The 14,158-nt window shown below is 43.0% G+C and overlaps 1 protein-coding gene across 2 annotated transcripts in view; it reads left to right on the top strand.

Moving 5' to 3' along the window:
- Ect2l (epithelial cell transforming 2 like) overlaps positions 1 to 14,158 on the top strand; it is a 61,637-nt gene that overhangs the window by 29,770 nt on the left and 17,709 nt on the right. Inside the window, exons 7-12 of one of the 2 annotated variants that reach the window (XM_041654353.1) lie at positions 417 to 585; positions 4,053 to 4,181; positions 5,965 to 6,057; positions 7,709 to 7,891; positions 9,722 to 9,825; positions 12,901 to 13,026. In XM_041654353.1, the coding sequence (XP_041510287.1) occupies positions 417 to 585; positions 4,053 to 4,181; positions 5,965 to 6,057; positions 7,709 to 7,891; positions 9,722 to 9,825; positions 12,901 to 13,026 (804 nt within the window). The remainder of the gene's footprint in view (positions 1 to 416; positions 586 to 4,052; positions 4,182 to 5,964; positions 6,058 to 7,708; positions 7,892 to 9,721; positions 9,826 to 12,900; positions 13,027 to 14,158) is intronic. The other variant, XM_041654354.1, reaches the window with a different exon arrangement.

The following is a 14,158-nucleotide window of genomic DNA, read 5'->3' as shown; positions in this document are numbered from 1 at the left end:
CCATATAATGAGACTGTCTCAAAATATAAAAATAAAGTGAAATGAAGTTATGTATTTTCATTATATATATATTTAGATTTTAAAATCTACTTAAGAAGTCCATTGCAAAATGGTATTAATTCAATTTTATTGTTTTTAATAAGTTGTGCATAAATCTAGATGGCATGTATAAAAAATAAAGAGGGTGGAAGAAAAGTAACCGAAATTGTCCATACTATTTATCTGCATGATGGGGTTGCAAATGAACCTCCTATTTCCCTCACAATTAGAGAAGAAATAAAGAAGCTTAGCTTCTTCCTTCTGTACTTTCTGAAACAATTCTTCAGCAACGATAGCGTATTGCACATCACCTGGCTTCTTCAGCTAGCTCTAAAGCACACACACACCGACTCCTACAGCTGCTGTCTCGCTTCCAGATGGTGGTGGAGAGTGTTAAGGTGGGCGTCGTGACCGTGCCCTACGAACACAGCGGTGTGACCTTGGAGGGCCTGCTTCTTCTCCTAGTCAGAGCTCTGCAAGGGCGGAAGGCACAGAGCCTGGGAATATTTAGCGGTGGAAACAGCCGAGAAATTGACTTACTCCAAGGTTGGTCCCGGGATTGGCGGAGAACAGTCCCACAGTTGGAGTGTTTGCAATGCTTACCCACACGTGACCGTCACAGCAATGCTGTTAACTTCTCATTCACTAGGAAAGGTTCATTGTGTGGTCATGAAAAATGTAAAGTAGCTTTTGATGATTTTTGATAATAATTTTAAATATTGTGATTAAAATCACAACATAATGGTTACAATCTTAATCCTCTTTAAGTGTATGGTTTGTTTATTCACATTCTTTTTTTTTCTTTTTGTTTTTTTTTTTAAGGCAGCGGTTCACTGTGTTGCCCTGGCTGTCCTGGAACTCACTCTGTAGACCAGACTGTACTAGAACTCACAGAGATCTGCCTGCCTCTGCCTCCTGAGTGCTGGGATTAAAAGTGTGTGCCACTGCCCCATTCACATTTCTGTAAAGCTTTTCCATCTTGCAAAATTGAAACTCAAGGAACATCTGCCTTCCTCCCCTAGTCCTGTCCCCAATAACCTCCATATCCTTTAAATCCAGAAGTGGAATCCCTTGCTTCGTCTTTTCCCTTACACTCTCAGGGTTCATACACTGTACCCGTTGATTTTTTTTTTCTCTCTTAAGGATGAATACTAACGCACTCTATGTATGCGCTCCAGTTTGTTTGCTGCTCCATCCACTTAGTAGTCGTTCCGGTTGCTTCTACTTCTTGGTTGTCATGAATAACGACATACCTCTTTGGCTCTTGCTTTCAGTGATTATGGAGATATACCTATAAGTATAGTGCCTCTCTTGTTAGTTTAAAATGCCTCCATACTGTTTTCCATAACTGTTTTTTATCAACAATGTACAAGTATACCAAGTCCTCTGTGCCACTTACTTGCTAAAGGTTTTTGTTTTCATAGGGTCCAATCGCATTGTGTTTTGATTTGCCCATCTCTGTTGATGAGTGATGCTGAACATCTGTCTGTCGGGGCCTTGTTGCCCATTTGTGTATTTTCTGAAAACAAGCCCTTTACTTATTAAAAAGAGGGCTGATTATTGAATAGGTTGAGTTGTAGCGATTGGTTGTATGTTATAGATATTAATTCCTTACCAGATGTGTGATTTGCCAGCATTTTCTTCCCTACTATATTGTCAAAGTGGCTGTTTTATTACTGTGAAAGACACCATGATCAATTGAAAGAAAGCGTTTTGTTGGGGACATGCTTACATTTCGAGGTTTAGTCTATTATCATCACGTCAGGAAGCATGGCAGCAGGCAGGCAGCCATGGTGTGGGAGAAGTAGCTACAAGTCTCATCCTGATCTATAAGCAGAGTGGGGGGGGGTCTGGCATGGGCTTTTTGAAACCTTAAAGTCCACCCCCAGCAACACACTTCCAACAAGGTCGCATCTATTCCAGCAAGGCCACGCCTCCTAATCCTTCTAATCTTTTCACATAGTGCAACTCCCTGGTGATTAAGCGTTCAAACATGTGAGCCTACGGGGGTCCATTCTTATTCAAACCATCACACCAAGATGTCCTTTATACTTTATGTGAGAAGTTTTGAGTTTGATGAAAGAATAGTAATTACAATGAACACCACAGTAGAAATATTGGTATGAACTTTACCACCTCTGATGAAGTCCCATTTGGCTTGTATTGCAAAGGAAAGAAATGGCCGATATAACTAACTTGTTATGAGGAGATTAAAAAAATCTCATCAATATTTACCCCTTCAGAGGATTTTTTTACCCTTCATATATAACTTGCATTCCCCCTTGCTTATTTCTAAAGCAGAACTGTTTTAATTTTATTAACATCAAAACTTCCAATCATGCTGAATGAGAGAAGAGGAAATAAATTGGATGCTCTAGCTTCCAGGGAACTTGTAAAATGACAGGGTAGCAGGCTTTTACTTTAGGCTGCCAGCTCATAAAAAAAATGACATAGAGATTTGTTATTAATTATGAAAGCTAGACTTATGCTTAGACTTGTTCCTAACTAGTTCTTATAACTTAAATTAACCCATTTTTAAAATTTTATTTATTTTTATTAAGCTTTACATTTTTCTCTGCTCCCCTCCCTGCCTCTCCCCTCCCCTTCAACCCTCTCCAAAGGTCCAAATTTACTTAGGAGATCTTGTCTTTTTCTACGTCCCATGTAGATTGGATCCATGTATATTTCTTTTAGGGTTCTCATTGTTGTCTAGGTTCTCTGGGATTGTGATTTGTAGGCTGGTTTTTCTTTGCTTTATGTTTAAACACCACTTATGAGTGAGTACATGTGATAATTGTCTTTCTGGGTCTGGATTACCTCACTCAATATGATGTTTTCTCGCTCCATTCATTTGCCTGCAAAATTCAAGATGTCGTTATTTTTTTCTGCTGTGTAGTACTCCGTTGTGTAAATGTACCGCATTTTCCTTATCCATTCTTCTAACCCATATTTTTTAATCTATGTTCTTTCATGTGACTCAGTTACCTTTACTCTGCACTGCTCATCCTGCATCCTCCGTGACTGTCTGGCAACAATGCCTTTCTTCTCTGTGTCCCTAGAAGTCCTCCTGCCCAACCTCTTGCTGCCTAGCTAATGGCCATTCAGCTCTTTATTAACCCAATCACAGTGACACATCTTCACAGAGTGTAAAGGAATATTCCACAATAGGCAGAACAAGTCACAAATCACCCCCGAGGAATTGGGGATAAAGGAGAGTTTGAGGTGATGATTGCCAACTCTGGGAGCCTCACCTCTGCTCTGACCTCATTTTTTCATTGACACTTGTGGGAGTTCTTTCTACTTTGAAAGTTAGTTGCAAGATCCCAGGACTCCATTCACCTTAAACTTTGCTCAAGTCTGGTGACTCCCAGTGCTGCGCAGTGAAGGCAGAAACACAATGACAAAAGCATAAGTGTATAACACCGGATTAATCTAGAGTGTGAAAGAGCCTTTGGCCACAAAGCAGTTCAGTGGCACTTTTCGTGGCCCTAACATGGTGCTCTATGAAGCACAGGCACACTGGCTGTTACAAGGAGCAAGTTGCTTGTTTGTGACAACAACCCAGAACCAAAATAACCACACAGAAACTGTATTAATTAAATCACTGCTTGGCCCATTAGTTTTAGCTTCTCATTGGCTAACTCTTATATTAATTTAACCCATCTCTATTAATCTGTGTATCGCCACGTGGCAGTGGCTTACCAGCAAAGTTTTGGCATGTCTGACTCTGGCGGCTCCATGGCGTCTCTCTCTGCCTTCTTTCTCCCAGCATTCAGTCCAGTTTTCCCTGCCTACCTAAGTTCTGCCTTATCAACAGGCCAAGGCAGTTTCTTTATTCATTAACCAATAAAAGCAACACATACACAGAAGGACCTCCACACCAATTGACTATCTTGGTTTTATGGGCAAATATTATGTCTTAAATTTGTGATTTTAATTCCACAATGTGCCAAAAGTTTCTGCTTATGGTGATGTAAAAAACCAATATTGATAATTTTAATTTTTTTCCTTAGGCTATAAAATTTCTATTAAAAATTTACTATGGCCTGAAGTGAGAGACTTCTGGGAGAAGCTGGGAAGCTATGTGGCCGCCGAAGAAGAAGGGGGCCGGGTAGACTTCTTTGCGCCACTTGGAGCATCAGGTCAGCATCAGGATCTAGAAAGGCAGGGGACGTGTCTACCCATGATGTCATTTTTGTGTGTTTCTGAGGTGCCTTCACGAATGAATCCATTTAATGCCTGGATCAATGGCTCATTCCTTTTTACCATTGTAATGATTGCATGAAATACGGTTACCCTGTATACTGTAATTTCTTTGTCTATACTATGTATTTTATAAGTGAGGTTGCTATGAGCATGTGTAGGGGTGTGTACAGTCACTCCCCTAAGGTATATACCATCCCAGGGGTGCGCACTCAACTTTTACAAAGCCAGCTGGCCTGTTGTACCCCTTTCCTTTTCCAGAGAACTGCTCGACACTTGACACTTTGGTTTTAGCCATTCAAGTGGATACAGAAGCATCTCATAGTGGTTCTGATGTGCAGACTCCTACTGAGTCACAACGCTGAGCATCTTTCTATGTACTTATCCGCCATTTAAAAACCTTCCTCAGTGTCTGTTCAAGTATCTAGCAGATTTTGAAGGGTAGATTGTTTTTCCAGTTGCTGCCTCATGTTTTCCTTCTCTGAAGATTCCACTGAACAGAAGAATTTCTTAGTTTTGATGAAATCAAATTTATTATCTTTGCTTCTGTAATTATGTTTTATTGTCATATTTTTAAATTATTTAAAAAATATGTATTTTAAAATCTTATGCCTGTAGGTAGGTGTTCTGTCATGTGTATGTTTGTACCACATGGGTGCAGTGTCCATGGAGGCCAGAAGAGGGCGTCAGATCCTCCAGAACTGGAGTTAACACCAGGTTGTCAGGAGCCTGTGGGTACTGGGAATCCAACCTGGATTCTCTGGAAGTGAAGCCAGGGCATTTAACCTCTGTGCCATTTCTCCTGTCCCCATGTTTAAAATTCCTTACAAATCAAAGATCATAAAGATTCCCTCCTGCACATCATAGGAGTTTATGTTTAAGTTTGGCATTTAGGTCTGTGGGCCAATTGATTTATTTCAGAATACAAGACTTGAGCTGAAATTTAATTTATTTTACATATGGGGACTTATTTTCCCAGCACCATTCCTGTAGGGAAGCCTTTTGTCCCTCTCTCCCTTCACCGTGAACTTTATGTACAAGTTTACTGCAATCATGGTTGATATGGACTTGAGTCCACTCTCTGTCTCTGAGCTCTTGTGGACTCTCCGTCTGACTTAATTGTCAGTGAAAATACCATCTAACCCCATCAGCTTCTACCATCTTGTGCCTAGAAGCAATAGGGTATTTATTTTTGGACCACAGAGAATTAAAATGCCCCATCCATTTTATGCAAATTTCTTCTCAAGCAATTCAATGTAGTCGCTGAATTCTGTAATCCACTTTATATTCCAGTCTGTGTCACCAAGGAAGAGGAGAAATTAACGCCACAATAAATGTTGGCATGTTGTTCCACCCTGTTTATCTGTTTCAACTCAGTCCACAATCAATGACAATTCCCATTTTCTCAGAATACTTTAGGAAACCCATGAGGTTTTCTGTCTTTGACTTAAACATTCCCAACTTGAAGGAAAGCATTTGCTCAAGCTGCCTGCCCTCTTCCACACCTCATCGCTCTGTTCTCACAAATAGGTGTGTGGACATCTGTCCATGGGGGTAAAGGTGAGGCATTTACGGGCTCTTTGACAGAAGGATTTGACTTGAAGATGACAGTTGCCAGTGGTCTTTCTTGGCCAGCTCTGCCAGGCTTCTCAGTAAGAGTTTACTGTTTCCAAGAAACCTGTGAGTAAACTAATACAAGCTTTTTGTTTTTTGAATGTGCAGAAGCAGGCCTAGAAGTTCTTTCTCAGCTGTCTCAGCTAACTGGCACATTCTTCTCCGCCCCCACCGGAATCGCGACTGGTTCATTCCAACACAGTAAGTGTACAGGAGGAGAGCTGGCTGCTGAGCCCAGTCACAGACGGCCGCTTCGGCGTCCCTGGAGGACAAGGGCTAGGCAAACACGCTCCTTGTCTCGTTTCTCTTCACCAGCAAGCAGTAGCTCTACACCTTTGCTGTTGTACAATGATTCCGATCTACCGGCGGCAATTGCCACTCTCTCTGAGTGGATGTTGTCCCTTCCAGAGCTGGGTTTAGGGAATGTGTTTTTCTAGTTAAAAAAAAAAAAAAAAAAGAATGGCTTAGGTTTTATTTGGGAACAGAAATTGGAGCTGTAAGGAGCTTTGCTCAGATCCCACGGAGTAGCATGATCAAGAAGGGAAATGGATCAAAAGAGAAAATATGCCTGCATATCCACCTTCACTGACTCAATAAATAAAGCTACTGATATTGGCTTAAAAAAAAAATGCAACACTGGCTGACAGGAGAACCACGTTGCTATCCTACAAGGTCACTCGTCATTTTCTAGTTGAAAACTCCCCTCTTTCTACCAAACAGGGCTTGGGCTGCCTTGGAGATGACAGGAACACTGATTCTTTAGTCCCCAAGGGCCTTTCATGACTGGGGAGAGTTGGCACCAGTGTGAGACTTGTAAGGGAAACGACTCCATGTAGGGGAACAGAAAGTGCACTGACTTCGTAGTTCAGAGACGGCAGGTTCACTGCAGTTCGTTCAGCATCAGCAAACGATGGTGCCTGTGGCTCTGTGGAGAGAATTGCCTAGCTCAGCACAGCAAGGTTTGGGCCCTGTTGCTTGCCCTAAGAGACAGCTGTACTTCTTTTTCTCCTCCTGCCCCTTTCTCCTTTGGTCGTTTCTTCTTACTCTCCTTGTAAAGGAACACAGTGGAGAGTCTTGCGCATGCGCATGCTTGTAGGGCCGGGAAACACAATGGATCTGATTATCCATTCCAGTAAAAACCTGCACCAACAACACGCCAGTGGGCCGCTCCATCATGATGCAATTGCTTTGCAAGGAGTCTGACTTTCTCCCCCATCCACCACAGTCATGCGGAATATTTTGGGTTCCCCATAATTTGAGAAAGAGAGGAGGAGGGGCTGCTGGGGGGTTGACCTCGAATGGCAAGGCAGGGTGTGGGAAGTGCTAAGTAGGAAGACTTCTCACTTTAGAATGGAGAGACACATCCTTACTTACATCTATCTCCTCTGCTTCCCAAAGCACCAGACAGCGATTTCGTTTCTAATTGCGAGCAGACCATGTCAACCTTATCTGCCACGAACAGACGGGCATTCATGATGTCCTTTTTGAGTTTCTTATTTTACCACCGAAAGCAGGCTGTGGCTGCTTATCTTCTCCTGAGAAAGTCCACTATGCCCAGTATCAAGACAGCTGAGCTGGTCGTACTTTAAACAAAAAGTAGAAACCCCCTGCCTCAGGTCAAGTCTTGAGCTACTAGGAGAGCTCAGGGCCAATGAAAGAAGCCTTGTCTCAAATAACACAGTGGATAGCACCTGGGAAACACCCTTTGAGTTGACCTCTGGCCTCTACATGGAAGTGCACACATGTACACTCACACACATACACTTCTACACATATGTGTACACACACACACACACACACACACACACACACACACACAATGATCTCAAGTCTTCAATAGAAATCCTGTCAGTTCTTAGTGACTGGCTGGGGCCACAGCAGGACAGGCCGCCTCCTTCTGACTACTTCAGTGAGTCTAAGCTGCAGGCATGGACCAACTTCACGGACTCCCTGGAAGACACCTTGAAGTCAGTGAGGAAGGAGTTCCGCCCACTCTTCAAGAACTTGCAGAGGAGCATCAGCGGCCGGATCCTGGGTAAGATCTCTGACACTTGCGCAGATCAGACCAGAGCTTATCTATTCCCTGAGAAAATTCAAGACCCAGAACAGCAGAAGGAAAACCCAGCTGTACCACAGGCTCGGTCAAACACCATCGCGGTTTCTCAAACACTCAAGAGAAAACTAGCCGTGCTCAGAGTGTTGGAACTGACTCCTGTTTTCAGGTCTCTCCATCTTACTGGTCCGTATGGCAGCCCATCTGCCCGGGACAAAACTTGCTTTTTGCCCAACTAGAAAACTGTATCTTTTCACACCACAACTTTCCAGATGCTAAGCACTTCTTACCCATGGTGTCTATTACACAACTTGTTCTACAGTTCAGTTATTATCTAAAATGCATAATTTATACGGATGCTTCAGGTAGATAAGTCCATTTGGGTTCCCCTCCAACTATGCATATAAATTATATATTATAATTTTCTTCATAAACAATAAAATAAAAGATGGAGCTTGGTGCTGGGCTCCATGGTCTTTTTTTTTTTTAGTTTTTTTTTTTTTAGTTTTTCGAGACAGGGTTTCTCTGTAGCTTTGGAGCCTCTTCTGGCACTAGCTCTTGTAGACCAGGCTGGCCTCGAACTCACAGAGATCTGCCTGCCTCTGCCTCCCAAGTGCTGGGATTAAAGGTGTGCGCCACCACCGCCCGGCTCTCCATGGTCTTTTAATGAGCCTGTTGGACATCACTGAATCAATTTTCCATCCCCACTCCATCCCCCTGCTCCAGTTAGCATACCGATCTTTGTGGAATAATGTACAGTCTCAACACCAGATCACAAACTAAACCAGCTCATTCTTTAGCAAGAGGCACTTTCACCATTTGGGTAAATATGTCCCCCTTCACCTCTGACCATCTCTTCAAATCTTAAACATTCCACCGGACTAAGACTGTACCATTTGAACACTACAGACCCGTGCCTTCTTTCTCTCTGTATTGTGCACACAGACAGGCGCACACGTGTGTCCACAACGGCACTTTGTCCACGGTACATTTGCTTCACAAATGCCTCTTATGTCGAGATCTTCCCCTGCATTTTCCTGTGCCACCTGCTCTGTCACGTCTAGGAAATGTCAAACCGATATTCTTAAATAGTTTGGAAACTATAAACCAGCCTGGTAGTGGTGGTGCACACCTTTAATCCCAGCACTCAGGAGGCAGAGGCAGATGGATCTCTGAGTTCAAGGCAAGTCTGGTCTACAAAGTGAGTTCTAGAACAGTCAGGGCTACACAGAGAAACCCTGTATCCCAAACAAACAAACAAAACAAAACAAAACAAAAACAACCACAAAACAAAACAAAAACTATAAACCAGGAAAAATAAATCTTTTTCTTTTATAAATACTAAGGATTAGATAGAAAAAGGGGAAAAGCAGATTATTTTTTATGAAAATGTATTGGCAACGAGAAGTCAATGGGGAAAAATATTTCCCAGTAAAGTATGTAAATATTAAAATATTAAAATGGATAGATATCTTATATGAAAGCGACTTTCTCTGAACTTAAAATATTTACAATTGAACACAAGGTGAGGGAAATGGGAGACTGTTTAGCTGGAACAACTAACAAACAAGGTTCCATTCATAATTTTCCTTTATTTTTGTCAGATTCTTAGATTCCCTTTTCAATATCGGTTTTGCCACATTGAAATCGCTTTGGCTCATTTCCTGGTTTATGACAGAGCTTCTCATGGCAATAAGAAAACTTTGGTCCTTGTATTGTTGTCCACTGAAAACAACTATAGTGACCCTTTTCTTCAGTATCACATGTCTGGCGTGAGTTAAGTACAGCGTGTGTGCCTTATTTATATTTCAGGGCAACTTATGTTTGACTCTCTGAGTATGACCAGCATCCTAGATAACCAAGATGCTGCACAGGCTCTGGCGGATGGGCTGGTGGAGTTGTCAAAAGAAGGATCTGTAAGTGTTGTGGCTGAAAGACAAAAACCAGAAAAATTTCAGCACAAATAAACCCTTAGTTTATGATTGTTATCTTTTACCAGTTTATCATTCTGGGACAGAGTTCCTCAGAGAAATCCCGTCAGTTTATAAAAGCAGGCTCAGTGAGATTTTGGAGACAAGATGTGGTATACTAAGTATATAAAACAGAGAAGCAGGAGGACTTCTGGGTTATTTAAAGTCTATTGATTTCTGTGCTGTTTTCTATCTTGTGCCTAATTTCAGTCAGAAGTGACCTCATCAGAAAACAAGTTCATGACCTGATAGTCCACATAAATGTTATTCTTTAGTGTAAGCCGGGGAACTGAAGCATGTGAAACAGGTGCAAAATGATGATAGGCAAGGGGCTTAGATGAAAGAGAGAGTAGGAAAGAAAACACAAAAGAAAGCTAGGCGAGCCAGCCTTTGGGGATAGGAATAGTTGGGGGAGTCTCAAGAAGTATTTGTATTATCAGGCCATTTTGGACAGTTTGCCAGAAAAGTCAGCGTACATTTCAGAAGACTCTAAGAGATTAGCCGGCTGGGGAGCTAGCATAGGCAGGACAGGGCCTGTTTTGCAAGTGTGAGGACCTGAGCTTGACTCCCAGAACCTATGTGAAAGCAAGTGAGGTATGGAGGCAGATGCTTGTTATCCAAGTGCTGCAGAGGGAGAAACAGGTGGATCCCTGGGCCTCTCTGACCAGCTAGCACTGTTTACTTGGTGAGTTCCAGACCAATGAGAAACGCTCTTTAAAATAAAAAGTGGGCAGTGCCAAGATTGTCCTCTGGCTTACACACCACACACACACACACACACACACACACTGGTAGTTTGAATGTAACTTGCCCCCATAAGCTCATAGGAAGTGTGGCTTTGTTGGAGCAGGTAAGACCTTGTTGGATGAAGTGTGTTGCTGTGGGAATAAGCTTTGAGATCTCATATATGTTCAAGCCATGCCCATTGTCTCAGTGCATTTCCTGTTGCCTTTGGATCAAGATGTAGAATTCTTAGCTCATTCTCCAGCACCATGTCTGTCTGCACACCTCCATGTCTCACCATGATGACAATGGACTAAACCTTTGAACTGGAAGCCAGCCCAGTTAAATGTTTTCCTTTGTAAGAGTTGCTGTGGTCATGGTGTCTCTTCATAGCAATATAAGCCCTAACACACACACACACACACACACACACACACACACACACACAAGCTTTAGTCCATGGACTCCCTTTCTCAAAGCCTCAAGGATAATTGTGAAGCCAAAGGAAATGACCAGACATTTGGAGGAAGTCCAGAATAAGAGAGGAGAAGCCACGATTGGTGCAGTCTCAGGGCTGTGCAAGCTCTTTACTCTTCAAAAACTGACCCCCTCCTGTGGTGATTCTGTCATTTAAACATGATCTCTGCACACGTGCCTTCTCCTTGCTGCTCTTTGTCTGCTCTGGTTTCTCTTGGTTTTCTGGGACAGCACCAGATAGCTGCAGGCTTAGCTACCCTGTATGGAATTACTCTTAGCCATAGACTGCCTGGCGTAGCCTCAGCTCAGTGATATGTCAGCCTTATTTCTCTGTTGAAGTGATCATAGATGTTCACAGAGATCCAAAGGCCTGGAAAGACCCTGTACTTTCTCTCAAATACCAACTGGCTAAACTTGTTTGGTGGACAAATAAGCATATACGGCATAATTTTGATGAGGCTCAAACCTACAGTGTGAGAAGGAAGTAGCCCCCATAGGGAGCTGATGTGTTCCTCATCAGCGGTGCCGCCCTGCCTCTCTCCTAGGCTTGCTTCCCTCCTGAGAGACCACAAGATCCATGCTGGCCTTTTTCTCATGTTGCCAAGGGCTGTTGTGAACCACTTTGAGTCTAAAGATCTTGAGCGAGCCTTGGATTGTGGAAAAAAGCTGAGAACCAAAATATGGGATGAGCACAAATCTACTAATATTAGTTGAATAACAATTACTTTGTTTTCTAGTCCTATGATTTAAGCAGGGAGCTGAAAACTCTGGTAGAAATGTGTACTCTTTTGTATGTATCCATGTGTAGCGCACATGCATGTGCATGTATGTGTTGTAGAATATTATTTTAACTGGGCAAAGATGTGTTACATTGGTTTATGCTGAGGAATATTACTTCAACTGTGCAAAGGTGAATTTATGCTGCGTTTATTTCATTATGAAAAGATGTGTTGCATTTGTTTCACCTTGCCTGCCTAAGGCACCTGATTGGTAGAATAAAGAACTGAACAGCCAATAGCATGGCAGAGAAAGGATAGGCGGGACTGGCAGGCAGAAAGGATAAATAGGAGAAATTGAGGCTCAAAAAGAGAGAGGAGGAGGAAGAAGAGGAGGAGGAGAAAGAGGAGGAGGAGAAAGAGGAGGAGGAGGAGGAGGAGGAGGAGGAGAAGAAGAAGAAGAAGAAGAAGAAGAAGAAGAACGAGGAGAGACCGAGGAGAGAACAAGGAACACACAGAGTCAGAAACCAGAGAGCCAACAGCCAGCAGACAAGAGAAGCAGTGAACGTAAAATATACAGAAAGAAAGTAAAAAGCCCCAAGGCGAAAGGTAGATAAAGAGAAACAGGTTAATTTAAGTTAAAAGAGCTATTCAGAAAAGAGCTAACCTAAGGCCAAGCATTCAAAAGTGGGCGTCATGATTTGGAAGCTGGTTGGTGGCCCCCCCCCCAAAAAAAAGTGTGTGGTACATGTGTGTGACATGTATGTGTGTCTGTAAGCCAGAGGTGTTTTCCTTGATCACTTTCTGCCTCCTGTTTTGAGACAGAGTAACCCTGCAGCTCACTGCTCAGTTAGGCCAGCTGGCCACTGAGCTCTGGGGATCCATATGAACACCCACGGGCGGGGGGGGGGGGGGGGGTTACAGGCACAGTAGCACCTGAGCACCTGAGCCGAGTTGTTCCTCAGTGCTGGGGTCAGAACTCAGGTCCTTAAGCTCACGCAGGCGCTTTACCACCTGACCTGCTCTTTTCTGTCGTATGTTTAACATGCCAGAGGAATATTTTAAATTGAATTTTTTGTGTGTGTTGGGGGGGGGCATTTTTCAGGACAAACCTCTGGAATTTTTGTCATCTTTTCTGCTGAAGAAATCTAGTAAAAAGAGCGAGGAATTTGAAGGAAATGATATTCTGTTAGACTGTGACGTAAAAGTAACATCGGATCCACTCACGAAGGTAAACGTTGCTGTTGCGTATTTTTGTTGTTGTTGTTTTGTTTTGTTTTGTGTTTTTTTTTCTTGGTTTTTCTTTTTTTTTAATTAATTTATTTATTAAAGATTTCTGTCTCTTCCCCGCCACCGCCTCCCATTTCCCTCCCCCTCCCCCAATCAAGTCCTCCTCCCTCCTCAGCCCAAAGACCAATCAGGGTTCCCTGCCCTGTGGAAAGTCCAAGGAACCCCCACTTCCATCCAGTTCTAGTAAGGTGAGCATCCAAACTGCCTAGGCTCCTACAAAGCCAGTAAGTGCAGTAGGATCAGAAACCCATTGCCATTGTTCTTGAGTTCTCAGTAGACCTCATTGTCTGCTACGTTCAGCGAGTCTGGTTTTATCCCAGGCCAGGACCAGATGGTTTCAATGCAGAATTCTACCAGAACTTCCAAGAAGACCTAATACCTATACTCCTTAATGTATTTCACAATATAGAAACAGAAGAGGCATTGCCTAATTCCTTTTATGAAGCTACAGTTACCCTGATACCAAAACCACACAAAGACCCAACCAAGAAAGAGAATTACAGGCCTATCTCACTCATGAATATCGACGCAAAAATTCTCAATAAAATACTGGCAAACTGAATCCGAGAACACATTAGAAAAATTATCCATCATGATCAAGTAGGTTTCTTGGTTTTTCGAGACAGGGTTTCTCTGTAGCTTTGGAGCCTGTGCTCCGCAGAGCAAGTCTCCTGGGGAGAAGAGATTCTCCGGAAGGGTGACGGGTTTCCTGGAAAACTTCCAGCTGTCAATTGTTTTACCAAGATCATTGACACAGACTAGTATATAGAGTGTCTCGTGCTTCTTCACCTGAGTGGCATTTAGGCCACCGGAGAGCACAAGCTCCTCTGCTCACTGGAGAGCTGCGAATCTGCATTTTGCTCATTCACTCAGCTGGATTCTCGTTGAGGTAACTTGAAAGAAAAAGATTGCTGACTGAGATCCTTTGTGTTGCATATGAAACTAAGAGTTCCTCTTTCACAGGGGCTGGAGGCACACACCTTTAATCCCAACACTTGGGAGGCAGAAGCAGGCGGAGCTCTGTGAGGTCTAGGCCAGTGATTATCTCAGGTCTGGGTGGCTGGAAACTAACG

The sequence above is a fragment of the Microtus oregoni genome, unplaced genomic scaffold (genome assembly GCF_018167655.1).
Source record: "Microtus oregoni isolate MIOR12 unplaced genomic scaffold, Mior012 000006F_ref0000085, whole genome shotgun sequence".
Lineage (NCBI taxonomy): Eukaryota > Metazoa > Chordata > Mammalia > Rodentia > Cricetidae > Microtus > Microtus oregoni.
The sequence above is the reverse complement of the archived record's forward strand: the minus strand, read 5'-3'. Positions and strand labels throughout refer to the sequence as shown.